The sequence below is a fragment of the Erythranthe guttata genome, chromosome 5, assembly GCF_056151865.1.
Source record: "Erythranthe guttata isolate IM_541 chromosome 5, IM_541, whole genome shotgun sequence".
NCBI classification, from domain to species: domain Eukaryota; kingdom Viridiplantae; phylum Streptophyta; class Magnoliopsida; order Lamiales; family Phrymaceae; genus Erythranthe; species Erythranthe guttata.
The window spans coordinates 10,922,463-10,940,118 of NC_142537.1; the positions used below are offsets into that span (position 1 = coordinate 10,922,463).

At 38.0% G+C, this 17,656-nt stretch overlaps 2 protein-coding genes and 1 non-coding gene across 4 annotated transcripts; 2 read left to right on the plus strand and 1 right to left on the minus strand.

The window, feature by feature from the left end:
* Window positions 1-4,335: 4,335 nt before the first annotated feature.
* On the plus strand, window positions 4,336-9,542 carry LOC148770605 (uncharacterized). 2 transcript variants are annotated; one of them, XM_088818798.1, is made up of 17 exons: window positions 4,336-4,873; window positions 5,071-5,178; window positions 5,258-5,324; window positions 5,405-5,568; window positions 5,790-6,041; window positions 6,559-6,642; window positions 6,743-6,790; window positions 6,881-6,945; window positions 7,440-7,494; window positions 7,640-7,835; window positions 7,981-8,099; window positions 8,263-8,343; window positions 8,431-8,505; window positions 8,621-8,675; window positions 8,782-8,842; window positions 8,966-9,115; window positions 9,235-9,542. In XM_088818798.1, the coding sequence occupies exons 1-17, from the start codon at window positions 4,439-4,441 to the stop codon at window positions 9,290-9,292; spliced, it is 2,073 nt and encodes a 690-aa protein (XP_088674924.1). In that variant the 5' UTR covers window positions 4,336-4,438; the 3' UTR covers window positions 9,293-9,542. The 2 variants fall into 2 exon arrangements, with proteins under 2 accessions (XP_088674924.1, XP_088674923.1); XM_088818797.1 differs by having other exon boundaries at window positions 5,071-5,127; window positions 9,234-9,542.
* Window positions 9,543-10,094: 552 nt separating this feature from the next.
* Window positions 10,095-15,158, plus strand: LOC148770606 (uncharacterized). Its single transcript, XM_088817936.1, has 15 exons — window positions 10,095-10,763; window positions 11,039-11,140; window positions 11,233-11,299; window positions 11,412-11,602; window positions 11,727-11,984; window positions 12,138-12,221; window positions 12,303-12,350; window positions 12,426-12,490; window positions 12,633-12,681; window positions 12,819-13,092; window positions 13,245-13,720; window positions 13,808-13,882; window positions 14,264-14,367; window positions 14,490-14,640; window positions 14,730-15,158. Exons 1-15 carry the CDS (start codon window positions 10,680-10,682, stop codon window positions 14,928-14,930), a joined length of 2,229 nt encoding a protein of 742 aa, XP_088674062.1. The 5' UTR covers window positions 10,095-10,679; the 3' UTR covers window positions 14,931-15,158.
* Window positions 15,159-15,259: 101 nt separating this feature from the next.
* On the minus strand, window positions 15,260-17,656 carry LOC105975061 (uncharacterized). The gene has a single exon (XR_016031420.1). It is a non-coding gene; the product is annotated as an uncharacterized LOC105975061 (transcript).

The window sequence follows — 17,656 nt, forward strand, 5'->3', positions numbered from 1 at the left end:
TTCCCTTCCCAAACAGCAAGTTCGAAGTGGGTGAAGGTAGTGGGGGCCCCAAAGCAAAGGTTAGCAAACAAGTTGATGATGCTTGACATCACTGTGGAAAGAAAGGACATTGGCGCCGCAACTGCAAGGCTTACCTAAAGCAGAAAGGTTCTGAAAAGGGTACGTATTTCATTGACGTAAATTTGTCTGTCAACTCTTCTTCTTGGGTATTGGATACGGGCTGTGGCTCACATTTGTGCAATGATTTGCAGCTAATGACAAGAAGTCGAAGACTTAGAGCGGGTGAGACCTACCTAAGGATGGGGAATGGAGCAAGAGTTGCTGCTGAAGCCATTGGCACAATTTACTTAAAAGTTTTGGATTCTAGTTTTCCTATTGTTTTGAACGATTGTTTATTTGTTCCGTCGCTCATTAGAAACCTTATTTCTATTCCTGTACTAGATATTGAAGGTTTTACTTTTGTTTTTGGAAATTCGATTTGCATTATACAAAAGAATGAGAATTTGATTTGCAAAGGACGACTATTAAACAACCTATATGAACTAAATCCAAGTGAAATACCTATTAATGTTATATCAGCAAAACGTAAGGAGATAGATCAAAACCCCGCACAACTTTGGCACGCTAGATTAGGTCATGTCTCTTTAAGAAGGATGAACGATTTTGTTAGTGAAGGATTGTTCTCTTTGGAGGACGTGAAATCACTACAAACTTGTGAATCTTGCCTTAAAGGGAAAATGACCAAGTCACCCTACAAAGGGAAAATGGAACGAGCCGAGGGTCTTTTGGATTTGATCCATACAGACGTATGTGGTCCACTAAGTGTTAGTGCGAAGGGTGGATATAACTACTTCGCTACCTTTACCGATGATTATTCTAGGTATGGGTATGTATACTTAATGAAGTACAAGTCTGAAACATTTGAAAGGTTCAAAGATTTTAGACACGAAGTAGAAAAGCAACTCGGACGAAGTATTAAGAAGCTGCGATCCGATCGTGGTGGAGAATGCTTGAGCATCGAGTTCATTGACTATCTAAAAGAAAATGGGATACAGTCCCAATGGACTCCACCGGGAACTCCTCAACTTAATGGAGTATCCGAACGTCGGAATCGAACTTTATTGGATATGGTTCGATCAATGATGGGGTTCACAAACTTACCGGCATACTTGTGGGGTCATGCACTCCGTACTGCCGCGTATTTGCTGAATAGAGTTAACACCAAAGCAGTTAAATCCACACCTTATGAACTTTGGCATTCCCGAAAACCCAACTACAAACATATTAGGATATGGGGTTGTCCCGCTTATGTGAAGCGGTTAGTGGGAGATAAGTTGGATAGTAAATCCGACTTGTGCTATTTTGTGGGGTATCCCGAAGACTCGATGGGATACGAGTTCTACTATGTCAAAGAAGCAAAGACGTTTGTTTCGAGAAATGCCACCTTTTTGGAAAGGGAGTTTCTATCCGATAGAAAGGGCAGCATGGTAGAACTTGAAGTAGTTCAAGAACCACAAAGTGAAGTTCAAACGCAAGAACAAGTAATCGAACCAATACAACAAACCACTAATATACCTCCTGAACCTACGGTACGTAGATCCGAAAGAGTTCGGAAAATGCCGGATAGGTTATTCCTCCTCGAAAATGATGAAGATCATGTTGATCTTGGACGAGATCCAAGAACATACAATGAGGCCGTATCGGATGCGGACATGGGACATTGGCTAACTGCCATGAAATCCGAAATGGACTCCATGTACTCCAACAAGGTATGGACCTTGGTAGATCCACCCAAAGGAATTGTTCCTATAGGCTGCAAGTGGATCTATAAGAAGAAAATTGGAGTTGATGGAAAGGTATCGACCTATAAAGCTAGATTGGTAGCAAAAGGATACACTCAAAGGCAAGGTGTTGACTATGAGGAAACCTTTTCGCCAGTCGCGATGCTAAAGTCCATTAGGATTTTGCTGGCCATAGCTGCGTGGTACGACTACGAGATATGACAAATGGATGTGAAGACCGCCTTCCTTAATGGAGACATTGAGGAAGAAATTTACATGGCGCAGCCGGAAGGCTACATATCTTCTGGAAGTGAGCAAAAGGTTTGCAAGCTCCAGCGATCCATTTTATGGATTGAAACAAGCATCCCGCAGTTGGAATATTAGGTTCGACTCAACTATCAAAGAGTTTGATTTTGAGAAGAATCCGGAGGAACCTTGTGTATACAAGAAGGTTAGTGGGAGGGCAGTAATATTTTTAGTGCTTTACGTTGATGACATTCTACTCATTGGGAATGACGTAGGAATGCTGCAACAAACGAAAGCATGGTTGTCCACACGTTTCTCAATGAAGGATTTGGGAGAAGCATCTTACGTATTAGGAATACGCATCTATAGAGATAGAGCAAGAAAGATGCTTGGCTTATCCCAAAGCCTGTACATAGACACCGTTATGAAACGGTTCAGCATGGAAGAATCCAAGAAGGGATTCTTGCCAATGTCCCATGGGGTTCGTCTCTCGAAATCTATGTGTCCGCAAACACCTAGTGAAAGCGAGGAGATGAAAAGGACGCCCTATGCTTCTGCCATAGGAAGCATAATGTATGCCATGCTGTGTACGAGACCCGATATTGCGTATGCTGTGAGTGTCACAAGCAGATATCAGTCTAACCCCGGCCCGGCTCACTGGAAAGCCGTGAAAGATATCCTCAAGTACTTGCGAAGGACTAAGGATATATTTTTGGTCTATGGGGGTACCGAGTTGAAATTAGAGGGTTTTACTGACTCTAGTTTTCAATCGGATGTGGACGACTCAAAGTCGAATTCTGGATTTATATTCACGCTTAATGGTGGTGCCGTGTGTTGGAAGAGTTCCAAGCAAAGCACGACGGCCGATTCCACTACCGAAGCGGAATACATTGCAGCGTCTGAAGCTGCAAAGGAAGGGACTTGGATAAGGAAGTTCATCCAAGAGTTGGGTGTCATTCCTGATGCTAGTGATCCAGTACCGTTGTACTGTGATAACACCGGAGCCGTAGCGCAAGCTAAGGAGCCGAGATCTCATCAGAAGTCGAAGCATATTCTGAGGAAGTATCACGTGATCCGAGAGATCATTAATAGAGGTGAAGTCAAGGTTGAACGAGTCACCTCGGAAGAGAACGTTGCAGACCCCTTCACGAAGCCTTTACCGAGATCGGTCCATGAGAAACATTTCTAATATTATTAAAAGATGGTTATCGTTCAACCAACTGTATTAATAACATTTTATTAAGAGACTATAGAATAAATGTTGTAAAATTTTAAGTGGGTATCGAAATTATCAAAATAGTTAGTATTTTAAATTTAACACTGGAACTTTGAATTTCATAATCGTAGTACTTTTGTGCTGATAAAATGATGATGGACCGGTGGCACTAGGCCAAATTGATTTGTCGCATGAATTGAGACCGATAATCAACCGAGCTAATTCAGTCTCATCCCTAATTAAAGTTACTTAATTTTTTTATTCGATAAATGTTAAATTCCTTGATCAAAATTCAAAACTAAATATAAAAGTAAGTCGGGTGTGACAAAAAGCCCGCAATTAAACGATTTTATTCTTTTTTATCGATAAAATGTTAAATTCCTTGATCCGAATTAAGTATAGAAGTAAGTAAGGTGTAACAAAAACACCTGCAATTATAATATTGTCATTGACATTTTAAATGAGGGCCACCTTCTTTGGCTTGTTTTGTCCTTTGACCTCTTCCTTGAGCCACTTGAGTGTATTAGTCTTATAATTCAAGGAATAATCATAAAATTTATAAACAACACAAAAAATGCAATAAAAATAAAATTCAGATAGTTGGTTATTATTCCACAAGTTACTAGAGTTTTCCGAAGAAACGAGAAAGCAAAGCTATTTTAATCTAACTTAGCTAAATTATAAATTACACAGAACATACTTGGCGGTACAGTGACATAAACCATATTTTTATACAATTTGACAAAGGGCAGAAGACTCAGACTCGTGTGTTTGTGATGCAGCTGCTGAAACACCGTCGTTCTATTCCTCTTTTATTATCTGAAAAACGCCGAAAAACTTAAAGAAACGCGTAACACTTCTTCACTCCAAAAGACACCCTTCATCTTAATTGCACAATTTTGAATTTATCTTCACAAACATTATCAATGGAACCAATTGTGGCCAATGCTCACTCATTAGATCGGCTTGCATTTGAGCCAAGCCAAGCTTACATTAAAATGAGCCAAGCCAAGTTTATAGGGTTGGACCGGTCGGTTCTAAAGGAAGACAATAAAATCGGGTTACATCACTGATATTAAAATGAGCGCGCGTTAAATTTCTTTGATTTCAAATCGGATCGAAAACCCTCTGAAAACCCTCTGAAAACCCCCCAATAACCGCTTCCCACACCGAAAACACGCACCGCCGTTGAAAAATGGCGAGGAAGAAGAAGCAACAGCGCAAACAACCGGAAGAAAACTACGAACATCTGTTCAGGAGCCACGCGGACTTGACGAGCGAAGAAGATTGGGAGCAATTTTACACCAGTCGAGGCAGCGATGATTTTTTCGAGTGGTATGCCGAGTGGCCCCAAATCCAGAGCCTTCTCACGGATCAGCTCCTTTCTCCGTCGTCGTTGCTGCCGGAATCCTCCGGAGAGGCGGCGGCGCCGCCCGTGCAGCCGGGGGAGTTGAAAATTTTGGTGCCGGGATGTGGGAGCTCGAAGCTGTCGGAGCATTTGTATGATGCTGGGTTTAAGCAGATAACGAACGTGGATTTCTCAAATTATGTGATTGAAAACATGGGGAAGAGGAATAGCGAACAACGGCCGGAGATGACGTGGCATAGGAACGACATGACTGTTGTTATGGTAATTGCTGTTTCTGTTTCTTTGGCCGGAGATTGTTATATATATATATATATATATATATATATATATATATATATATATATATATATATATATATATATATATATATATATATATATATATATAATCGGATTTTGGATTTTTTGGTTGATTTGGGACAAAAATAATCCCATGGTTTTTCGTTGATTTCCGTTCAGTTTCTGGGAAAGAGCTTCCATGCCGTTGTAGACAAGGGATTGTTGGATGGACTAATGGTGCTTAACCCCGCCTCTAGTGGTGCATCAGTGATTTTGTATATGTCTAATGTGTGTATTATTTGAAAGTGATCTTGTTTCTTTGAGTGGTCCAAAAGCTTATTATTCTGTTCTAATTGCGCATTACCAGGTCGGAAGGATTCTAAAACCAGGAGGAAAATTTATTTGTTTCACCGTACCAGAATTCAATATCTTAGGTATTGTTACTCGTGTCAGATTTGTTTTTGTGCTGTTCTTAGCTGTGATTGTCTTTTTCCATTGTATATCTTTTCGTCAGATGTACTTTTCTATAAGTTCCGGTTTGGATGGAAGAGGAGTCTTTATACCATTTCTGAGAAACTGCATACGATTATGGTGGTTGTTGAGAAAGATATTTGTGCTTCTGTTTCTGAGATATCAGCGAACATGGATGGATACTCTGTTGCAATTCATGGGGATAAGGTAAAATCCCTCTTGCATTTTTATTTTCTTTTACACGCGGTTCCCCTCTCTAGGAATGAAATAACTTAAAATGGTTTTTGACGGAAAAAAAACACATGCATCTGGTCAGGAATATCTACTCAAATTTTCTGAGTTAATTTTATGCCTTTTGCTAGTTCAATTCAACATATTGTTTACGGTTATATCTGTAGGAAGAATTTAACCTTTTCAATGTGTTTTAGGCTCTTCAACTCAACAAAGCACTTGAAAAAGAACGAAAGTTTCGATCAGAGTATTCCGGTGACAGTGTATTACACGCACTTAAAGACCTGAATCTTGGGGAGTTTGAAGAGTATGTACCAGGTCGTAGGATAAAACTTATTCTAGGTGACCCAGAAGGACCCTATTTCTATAAGGGTTTACTTCTTGATGCTCAGCAAGATCCTCAGCAAGATCCTCTCTTGATTCCCTTTGTTGTTTACGTCATTCCAAGAGTTAGTTCTTTTATCTTACTCTTAATATCGCTAAACTTGATTTTTAAGTTTCTCATTCTGATTGTACTATCAAATCTCAGCAGCCTCATTTGAGCTTATATATAGAACAAAACATTTCTGAAGTAGAAATATTTTGAAATTGGACATCTTGTTGCGTACTTGTTTTTCCTATGATAGAATATGCTCTTCCTGTCATTTTAATTTACGATTCAGCTATTGTCAAAAGCACAACATTGCTTCTGGTTTTTCACCTCTGTACTTATGCCTTTGATAATTCCAACAAAAGCAGATTCAACTGTCATGTACCATACATATTTGATTCCCTTGTCTTTTTAGTGATTTGGATATTCCAATTACAAATTATGTGAGAGACCCTTATTGTTTTATTGTTCCATATTAGTAATTTGAAAGTGTTCCTCTGGTGCAGAAATGATGATTCCACTTAGATATGGGAATTTTTGGGTTATTTAAATTCTTTTCGAAGCCAACTGTCATGTGACTAAATTTTAAATTTCAGACGATAGCTGATGACTGTTACTTCTCATCGGAAGAAGGACAAAATTGCCTTGCCACAAATTTGAAGGCTGGTAGAGTGCTGCTTGTAAGATCTTTCCTGCACGGATAAACTTAGTGTATTTTCTTCCTTTATATTATCTTTTATATCTCATCTTTTAATTATAAAATTATTGGGATTGTTTTAGATTTTTCAGGATTCCAGCAATTATTATACTTCTGTGGGGTTTATCCGGGTAATATCTAACTGTTTTTTCAATAGCTGTAAATTTTTAGCTGGCATTACATTTGATGGCTTCTTAAAATTTTGGTTTTCCTCATTTCAGTTTCAAATCGATCACTTACTCAAGCAATTGTCTCCAAGCCATTGTCGTGATGAAGATCGAACTATGTAAGTGCTCATCATTATCCATGAATAGGATATCCAATAGTAGATTTCATTTGTGTAGTTCTTTCGGATCTTGCTTTATTCCCGTGCGAGTGTTTTAGACTTGAAAAGTGATATCGACATCACTGTTTATGTGTATTTTGTTTTCTAGTTTACAAGTTTTCATCAGTAAGTTTTTATCCGTCTATCTTTTTTGGACATAGTTACAGTTGTTTATGTGCTGGTGTATATGGCTTTGAACTCTGAGGACCGTCGTTTGTTCTGGATATTAGCCTTGATACCTTGCATGTGTTTTTAGTTTGATCTGCGTTTCATGAATAATAAAATGAAGCAGTCAAGCGTGTTTTATTAATTATGTATCTGCATTATGCCTTTTCCATTGCTACACGTAATGAGTATATGAGGTTGAAATGAGTTCAAGTATGTTGGCTTCTTGGTTTCAGAACTTTTTTCCTTTGTTCACATGTAGAGGTTATGATAAATGGATCTTTATTCAGATTTATGCTTCCAGATGAAGAAGGGGATTTCAGGCAGCAAAAAGTTATACACTGGGTTGGTTATCTACTATCTCTTGTCTCTTTTTACAAGATCTCTAATATATAGAATTTTTTTTCTTTCTGAAATGCAAATATGGGGCTCTAATAACTTCACTTCTCTCTTGTTCATTTTCGATATTTCTTTGGTTTGGTCAATCCAGGCTAAATCTACGTTGACGGGTACAATTACTGTAGACGAAGTGGTCTGCCGTAATAAGCATTCATACGGTGGTGATGATGGTTCAGTTTTCCGTCGCCTTACTTTCGAAAGATCGTGTGCGTTCTCGCAATCAAAAGCTCTTTTATCAAGTCAAGAAACTTCAAAAACCAAGAAGAAAGGAAAGCAGAACAAATCTGGTCAGCTTTGTGCTCTTTCTTGGTTAACTTTTGAGAAAAAAGTGTTCTCTCTTTTAGATACTAGGCTCGTAGACTATTTGTTGAATGCAGAGAAGTTTCCTTGAGATGCACTTTTTTAGAGTTACTGTTATTTACAAGGAAATAGGAGTCACAAAGCATCGAGTTGATCTCAACTATTTGACATTTCCGTACCACAATGTGATTATTTCTGGATTGATGTTGATTTCTCCACATCTCAAAGGATCTATCTCCACTGGGTCCAAAGTGAGCCTTCTACATTCTCTTGAAATTATGAGTTCTAACTACACTATTACTACTATTCTTAATTAGTGTACGGTACAATTATTTTAGTTATTATTCTAGTGGTTTCTTTAGTTTCTGGTCTCTCTCTCTCTCTCTCTCTCTCTCTCTCTCTCTCTCTCTCCAGGTGGAAACAGTGGTTATCGGTCTTGGAGGAGGATCGCTTCCTATGTTCATGAAGAAACAGCTACCTACTCTAAATATTCAGGTATAATGAAATACTGAACCACTCATCAGTACTATTTTGATTCTGCTATGTATCTGTTCTCATGCATGCAATTTCTTGATTTGACAGGTTGTTGGGATAGATGATGTGGTTTTGGATGTTGCTAAAAAATATTTCGATTTTACAGAAGATGAACGATTACGGGTAAAAGAATGATGTATTTTTTTATTTATAATTTCCTGGGATTTTTGTTTTCACTAAAAAACTAAATGCAAATCAAAGACCTAGTATGGTTTTCATCGTAACGAATATTTCTCAGGTAAGTATAAGTGACGGAGTTAAGTTTATCCGGGATAAAGCAGATTCTCAGGCAGGTAAAAAAATATATATAGAATTAACAGGTTGCACCTACAAATATGATAATAATATGATGACTACAAACAAGTTTCTAATAAATGTTTTGCACTGCGGTTCTTGCAGAAGGAGAATCGTCTCGCAAAATTGACATACTTATAGTTGATGTGAACTCATCAAGCTCAAGGCAATGCTAATAAATGTTTTTTTTTTTTTTAAAATTTAAATCTTTATTCTTTTGCTCTGTCTTCTAGCTTTTTTCATATGTACATGTTTCATCTTAGAACTCTGTTATTGTGCATGCATGCAGTTCTCCCTTGACTTTTCCTTCAGCAGATTTTGTTGATGAAACTTTTCTTCAGAACGCGAAAAACTCCCTTTCTGATGAAGGTTTATTCGTCATGAATTTGACCTGCTGGGACCCACTTTTGGGGGCTGCAATACATTGGATTTTAAAGACGTGAGACGAAGTCGATTAATATATCTCCCAAAAAAAGAGAGAAAACAAGAAAGATGATTCCGATTACAAAATTATTTTTTGTCGGTTTTTTATTATTAATTTTTTTCAACTGTTTGCAGGTATTTGGGGAAAACCTGCTCTCAGTCCAGCTTAACGACGACTCACCACAAGAAGTAGTTTTTGCAGTGAAGAACGATTGTTGGATGGTGACGAAGGATGATATTTCTAAAGGTTGTTCTAAACTTGAAAGATCATTACAGAAGCAAGATTCGGTCAACCGCAAGTGGACCGAAACAGTCATAAAGGCATCGAAATCCATGGTGAAGAGAGCACGTTTTGATTTTGATGAAAACTTTTGAGTCGATAATGTCTATTTCGTGTTGTCTGTTTGAACTTTGAACTATGCAATGATAAATTTTTTTCCTAATGATCTACTGCTATATTTTATAAAAAATAATAAAAATATAAATAAATAAATAAATCATTATATATGGAATTTTGATTGTTTCATTAGTAGCATGTGCATGAATTGCTAGTTCAAACTACTAAAATTTTGTTTCTCATAAATAAATATAAATAAAATTCCATATAAATAAATAAATAAAAAATCACCCTCTCCAAGAATTTATTTCTGAAATACAAAATCTCCTCCGCAAAATATATAATATTATGAGTAGTTTATGTATATAAGTATATTAACTTTATTTATTTTTTCAATTAATAAAGTTTTTAGAGAGTTCACTTATATTATTATTTAATTAATATTTGTAATTAAGCTTTTGTATTTTAGATGAATTAATATTTTTTATTTATTTATTTTCGTATTTACAGAATTCAACTTGATTATGTTCGTTTCAATAACGACTAATCAGTACTCAGCAGTTAGCCAGTTGTTATTAAAGTTGAGAAAACACATGAATTAATTTACTAACAGAAAACAGTTACGTTTTATTAATTATTTATATTTTTAAATAATAATAATAATTATTATTATTATTATTTATTTATTGTTTTTTTTCTCCGACTATTTAAATTGCCGCGCGCGTCAACTTTCTCATTCGCTCTCTCTTCCATTTCAAATCTGCAAATCAGAGAAAAGGGAAAAAAAACCCCAATAACCGCTTCCCACACCGAAAACACGCACCGCCATGGATAAACTAATAATGAGGAGGAGAAAGCAGAAGCAAAAGCAGAATCCACCGCGAGGAGAATCCGAAGTTGTTTTCCGGCCGCTTCCAGACGGCGTGGAAGAGGATGAACCACGCAGAGATCTGTTCATGGACTTAGGTTACCTCAAGCGAAAAGAGAATTGGGAATATTTCTTCAGGAGCCGAAAAAGAGACGAGTTTCTGATCGAGTGGTATGCCGAGTGGCCCCAAATTCAGAGCCTTCTCACGGATCAGCTCCTTTCTCCGTCGTCGTTGCTGCCGGAATCCGCCGGAGAGGCGGCCGCCGTACAGCCCGGGAGTTGAATATTTTGGTGCCGGGATGTGGGAGCTCGAGGCTGTCGGAGCATTTGTATGATGCTGGGTTTAAGCAGATAACGAACGTCGATTTCTCAGATATGGTGATTAAAAAAATGTCGGAGAGGAATAAGAAACAACGGCCGGTGATGAAGTGGCGTGCTACAAACGTTAAAGCACTTGAGGTAATTGCTGTTTCTGTATCTTCGTCTCGAACAATTTAACTTTCGATCGAGTTTTTTTTTTTTTTTTTTTTTTTTTTTTTTTTTTTTTTAAATTTATATAATTTCGATGGATTTTGGAATTTTTGGGTTGATTATTAAACTACTCCGTTTATTTTAATACAAGATATATATATATTTGCAAGCGAATTACTAGGAAGTTATTATTGGTCTATTTGTGCTGCCGACTTATCGATAATGTTGACGACTGATGGATGATGATTTTGGTTTGTGTTCAGTTTTTAGATAAGAGCATGGATGTGATTATCGACAAGGCAGCATTGGATGCATTTGTGGTGTCTGACGATGCCTTTACAGTAGAGACTCGTTATATATTGCAGGTGTATTATTTGAAAGTGATACCGTCTTGGATCTTGTTTCTTTGAGTAGTCAAAAAGCTTGACTTATCCTGTTATTTTTTGTGCATTACCAGGTAAAAAGGATTTTAAAAGATGGCGGAAGATTTATTTGCATCACCGTAGCAGACCCCATTGTGACAAGTACGTATTTTTGGCCTCATTTTGCTTTTATTCTTTTTGGTGAGTGTAAAAATATATATTTGTGCAGTTCATAGCTGTGATTCTCTTTTTCCATCATATTTCTTTTCCTCAGGTATACTTCTCCACCATTTCCGGTTTGGATGGAAAACGAGTGTTCATGACGTTCCTGAGGAACCAGAATCGTCCTCCGAAAACCAAAAACGGCAAGTCTTTATGTTCGTTTTTGAGAAAACTACGTGTGCTTCGGTTGCTTTAATATCAACAGACATTAGGAAATGTGAAAGTCGCGATGCTGAATCTCAGGTAAAAGCACTTGAAATGGTTTTTGACGAAGAAAAACACATGCTAATCAGATGCTTTAATCTGAGTTAATTTAATGCTCTTCTGCTAGTTCAATTCAACATATTGTTTACGATTATATCTGTAGGAAGGGAAGTCACGTTCTCAACTCATCAAAGCACTTGAAGACGAACAAAAATATCGAGATAAGTATTCCGGTGGCAGTGAAGTACTAAACACACTTGAAGACCTGAATCTTGAAGAGCTTAAAGAGTATGCACCAGGTCGTAGGATAATGCTCATTTTAGGTGATCCAGCAACATATGTTTATAAGGGTTTCCTTATTGATGCTCAGCAAGATTCAGGACCTTGCCCTTGCAACTTTGTTGTACTCTTCGTTCCAAGAGTTAGTTCTTTTATCTTACTCTTCATATCCTTAAGTCGATAATGTCTGATTCAGAGCTCGTTATTTACTTGAATTGATTCTGAGATGTGTTTGTAGTTTGATTTTAAACTTCTTTTAAAGGCAGCTGTCATGTGACTAAATATTAAATTTCAGAGTCAAGTTAATCACTGGATCCACTCATCAGAAGAAGGACAAAAGCGTCTTCTCGCAAAGTTGAAGGCTGCTAGAGCACTGATTGTAAGATCTTTTCTTCACTGATAAGCTTATTTTCTTCCCTTCCCTTCCTTTATCTTATCTTTTTTTCATCGATCGTTTTAGATTTTAGAGGATTCCAACAATTGTGAGGTTCCCTGGGATGATAAGAAGGTAATATATCCAGCTGTATTTTCAATAACTATAAATTTTTGGCTTGCGTTAAAATTTTGGTTTTCCTCGTTTCAGACTCAACTCAAACATATAGTCAGGAAACTGGCTCCAAGACGTTGTGATGTTGGAGTTCCAATTCCGTAAGTAAATTCCGTAAGTGAATTCTGTCTATCTTTGTTAGAAGAGTTGTATAGATACATGAACTTTTTGGACATTGTAAGTTTGTTCTGTATATTGGCCTTTTGCGCTGCTATGCATAATGAGTATGTTATCTTTATTCAGGTTTTTTACATCAGGTGAAATGGTGAAGGCGTGTCGCACTGTACACCGGGTTCGATAACTACTATCTTTTGTCTCTTTTTACAGTATCTCTAATTTTATTTTTCTTTCTGAAATGCTAATATGAGGCTCTAATTAAGTTTACATCTCTCGTTCATTTTACGATATTTATTTGGTTTGATAATCCAGGTTTTATCTACCGTGACCCGTATGATTATTGTAGAAGAAACGGTCTACCGTAAGAGGCTTGATTATGATGATCAGGATCAATATCCCGAAGCTTTTAGTCTTGATTACGATGATGATGATCTTAATTCTGATCCAAAAGATCAGGTATTCCGCCGCCTTATTTTCCTTCTCTCCGCGGGAATGACACAATCAGAAGCTTTATGTAAAGAAGTAGTAGAGGAAAACAAGAAGGAAATTCACACAACCAAGAAGAAAAAAAGGCAGATAATATCTGGTCAGCTTTGCGCTCTTTCTTGAGAAATAACTAGATGATTACTTGGCTGGATCTAGTTAAATAATACTTCAATGTGTTTACAGTTCTTTTGAGAAGTTTCTTTGTGATGTAAATCATAGATCTAGCATTATTTACATAGCAAATATTACCAGGAAGTAGCAGTAAGAAAGCATCAAATATTAAAAGGGAAATTGATCACGACTATTTGGCACATCCGTACCACAATGCAATTATTTCTGGATTGATGTTGATTTCTCCACATCGCAAACGATTTACCACCAATGGGCCCAATGTGAGTCATCTACATTCTCTTGAAATTATGAGTTCTAAGTATACTATTACTACGATTTTTTCAAAATATCAATACAATTGTTTTAGTTATTATTTTAGTGGTTTCTTTAGCTTCTGGTCTCTCTCTCTCTCTCTCTCTCTCTCTCTCTCTCTCTCTCTCTCTCTCTCTCTCTCTCTCTCTCTCTCTCTCTCTCTCTCTCTCTCTCTCTCTCTCTCTCTCTCTCTCTCTCTCTCTCTCTCTCTCTCTCTCTCTCAGGTGGAAACGGTGGTTATCGGTCTTGGAGGAGGATCGCTTCCTATGTTTATGAAGAAATGGCTAGCTACTGTAAATATTCAGGTATAATGAAACACTGAACCACTGATCAGTACCATTTTGATTCTGCTATGTATCTGTTCTCATGCATGCAAGTTCTTGATTTGACAGGTTGTTGAGATAGATGATCTGGTTTCGGACATTGCTACAAAATATTTCGATTTTAAAGAAGCTGCACGATTACGGGTAAAAAATGATGTAGTGTTTTTATTAATTTTAATTTCCTGGTTTTTTGTTTTCACTAGAAACTAAATGAAAACCGAAGGCCTGGTATGGTTTTCTTCGAAACGAGATTTCTCAGTTCTGTTTTGCTGAAACGCGTTTTAAAATTCCGATTAAAGATTTGTATGTGTGAAATGGGATTTGTATTTGTTTAGTATCTCTCTGGATTTCTTTCTTCTGCAAAATATGATAGTATATATTTAAATTTTTCGGAAAGATGAATGTGAAAAAATTGCATAACAATGGTGGAGCATCAGGAAATTATTTCCTGAGAAAATCCTTTAACCGTAGTTTGATCACATGAAAGCGTATTTATGCTCAATAGCAGTGATGTATTGTTTTCAGTTACATATAGCTGACGGACTCCTGTACGTTAAGGACAAAGCACATTCTGAGGCAGCTGGCAAACTTGACATACTTATAGTTGATGTGGGTTCACTAGACCTAAGGTAATGAGGCTTTTCTTTCTTTATTTTTTTTTTTTTTTTTTGACACATTCTTTATTATTCTGCTGTGTCTAGTTTTCAATTAATTTAGTTTCATCTTGGTACTACTGTAACTGTGCATGCAGTTTGGGATTGAACAGGCCTTCAAAAGAATTTGTTCAGGAATCTTTTCTTCGGGACGCGAAAAGCTGCCTTTCCGAGGAAGGTTTATTCGTCATGAGTGTGTTCTGCGGGCCCTCAGCTTTGAGGGCTGCGATACATTCGACTTTAAAGAACGTAAGAATTAGTGGAATGCATGTCAAAAAAAAAAAAAAAACGATTGGAAAGCTGCTTCGTAATTAAGTTGGGTTTGTTTTTTTTGGCAGGTATTTGGCGAGAGCCTTCTCTGCCTCCAGCTTAAAGTAGATGAAGAAGTGTTTTTTGGCCTGAAGAACGAGTCTGCTATAACGGAGGATTATATTTCTGCAGCTTGTGATGAACTTGAAACATCATTAGAATCGGCGGTCAACCACAAGTGGACCAAAAGAGTCATAAAGGCCTCAAAATTGATTCGCCCACTAAGATGATCAACAGAGCAACTCGTGTTTGTTGTCGACAGTCTGAACTTTTGAACTATGCGATGAGAAAGCTAATTGTGTACGTAAAAACTCATTGATTATTTTCTGGTAGCTTTTGACATGTGTTGATAATGTTTTGATGAAATACTTCAGTTACTCTTATAGATTCTTTTCTTTTTTCCAAGAAATAGTTGAATTCTTTCACAGCAAAAAGAATAAAAAGTGGTATTCTTGCAATCGTTAATATATAGGCACGATCACCGATAATTGTTTTTAGGATAAGAAGCACGACACACAACAAACCATTTTATGATACAGAACACTAAGGTAAAATGCAGAAAATAGTACCGTAATGTAAACTAAAAAATGATAATGCAAGGGCTAACAATACCTGTTTTCAGTATCAAGATTTCGTAAAATGCTGCGTCTTCTTGCAAAATAATCAGCCCCGTATTTCAACTGAAACTTGCTCAACATTGGATAGTGGATTTTCTGTGCCGTTGTTGCTCGAGGCCGAGACAGATCCCGGTGGATTCAATTCCATAAACGCCCTCCACTCTTCAATATCACCTGCTTTATTTGGATCCAATCTCGGAAGTTCGCGCTTCTCTAGAATTTCAAGGATCTCTTCACTCTCACCTAAAAGAATCGCTGCTTGCCTGACACTTTCCTCCCTTTCTTCGATAGCATTGCTGTGGCATTTCAAGATTATGACCGACACTAAATTGGTGAGGCAGGCTGCAAATATGTCTGAAATCATTACCGATAATCTCTCGAACAGCTCCTCGTTCGTTAGGCTATGGTCGTCTTTGTGCACTAGCATGATCGTTTGAGTTATTCGGTACATTGAACGAGCAGCAATAACTTTAACAGGCCAGATGAGAGGGTTCTGCATCATCAGAGGATCTTTCGTTTCGGTCGTGAAATCTATAACAATCTTTTCAGCAGTGTCCGAAAGGTTTTGCAGTGTTTCCTTGTGGGACCCACCTCCGAGACTTGCACTCTGGAGATCCTTATCCTGCCATTTCTTAGATAATTCAACTCCCACCCAAACCACATCTGCTGCATGACGAATGATTGCCGAATCTCCGTTTCTATCGAGAGATTTCTCTACGAGCTTCACAAAGTAGAGGCCTCTGCTCGCAGAACTCAATAGAAAATTACGCTTACGATCCGACACGTTGGGGAGTGAGATTGCGATGCTTGTTAACGTAACAACTGGCAGAGACCAGCAGTTTGGAGGTTCTTGATGATATTGCAAGATCGGAACTTCATCGGAGTCGAATTCTCTCACACCGTTGAAGTTGACAGATTTCTTTACAAGTTCGACGAGGTTCTTGGACTGCTTCTTTCGACCTATTTGGATCAACTTATCCGCCTCATTGCATATGTTCGTCAGCGTCTTCTGTGGCAGCTTCGACTCTCCCTCAAGCAGCAGCACATAACTGCTATAATCCAACGACCCCGTTCCAGTTCTTGATTCTTTGAAACAACAACACGTCTTTCGATTCTTGATAAATAAAAGTCCGTTCAAAAAGGTAGCCGAAAGGAGTAGAACTAGTTTGCTGGCAAGAACAATCGCAATCTGAACTCCAATGCAGAAATTCAGAAGCAATCCTTTCACATCATGAAGAAGCTTCTTGAATTTGTGGGATCTGATTTGTAAGGGCACGGGGCTCTCTCTCCAATCGACCAGAATTTGAGTCCAATAACTCTCGACTTTAAATTCGTCTTTGAAACTTTTACGACCCATTTCGAAGCTCTTGAATCGGGCAGCAATAAACCATCTCATAAGAGGAGCAATAGTACCCAACGCCACTCCAATAGCCTGGACCACGAGAATCCAATTAACCGACCACTTGTAACTAGAATGAGTCCGTACGAAATTATCGTACACAAGAGGCATTCGAATATGAGCTTCTAGAAGAGTTAGACCCATCAACAGGCACACCAATCCCGAAAAAACGGACCCCACGGAGCGTGCGATGACGAATTGGGAGCTCCCCGTTTCTGCCATAACCCAATATCTTCTCACAGCTACTCTGAGTTCACCGACACTAAATTCTCCTCACTCCACTTTCTTGTTATTCGAAACGACGACCCTCCTGCGCATCTCACGACACGCCTAAGTCTATGTACCGTTTGGCAGTGGGGACCACCACAGCCGAAGAGCATAATATCAAAAGAAGAAGAAGCATGACGAAAGTGGATCCGACTTCTTCAGCCAATATATCGCGCACAAAAAGAAAATGCCTCGTCTGGACAATGTGGATGCAGACATTCCCCGTGATTGTAATAACAAGAATGGATAGAGCAGCCAAGTTTACTGCAATCTCATCATTGGTCGTGAAATTAGCCATAGCGGTCGACATGAGAACAAGGCTGCTAACTCCGGCGATTTGGTCGTTAACTCCAACCACGAAATTAGTAAGATCAACGAGAAGTTTCATCGCCACGGCTAACAGTGTAAGAGAAAAAGCATTGAGAGAGAAGTACTTACACGGGAACCAAAACCTTCTGCTTCGAAAGCCTCTCAATGCGTCTGCTGCCATTGCCAATGTGCAGAGAGCAGTGGCTGCTGCAACATACAGGCCTATCCATGGCATTGGAGCTTCGAGTTTTTTTCGCACCAAGTTGTCGTACGCTTCATGATCAGATGAAACCATCAGCTTAACTTCTTTTTTTTTTTTTTTTTTTTTTTTTTTTTTGTAATAATCAGAACAGCTTAATTGTTG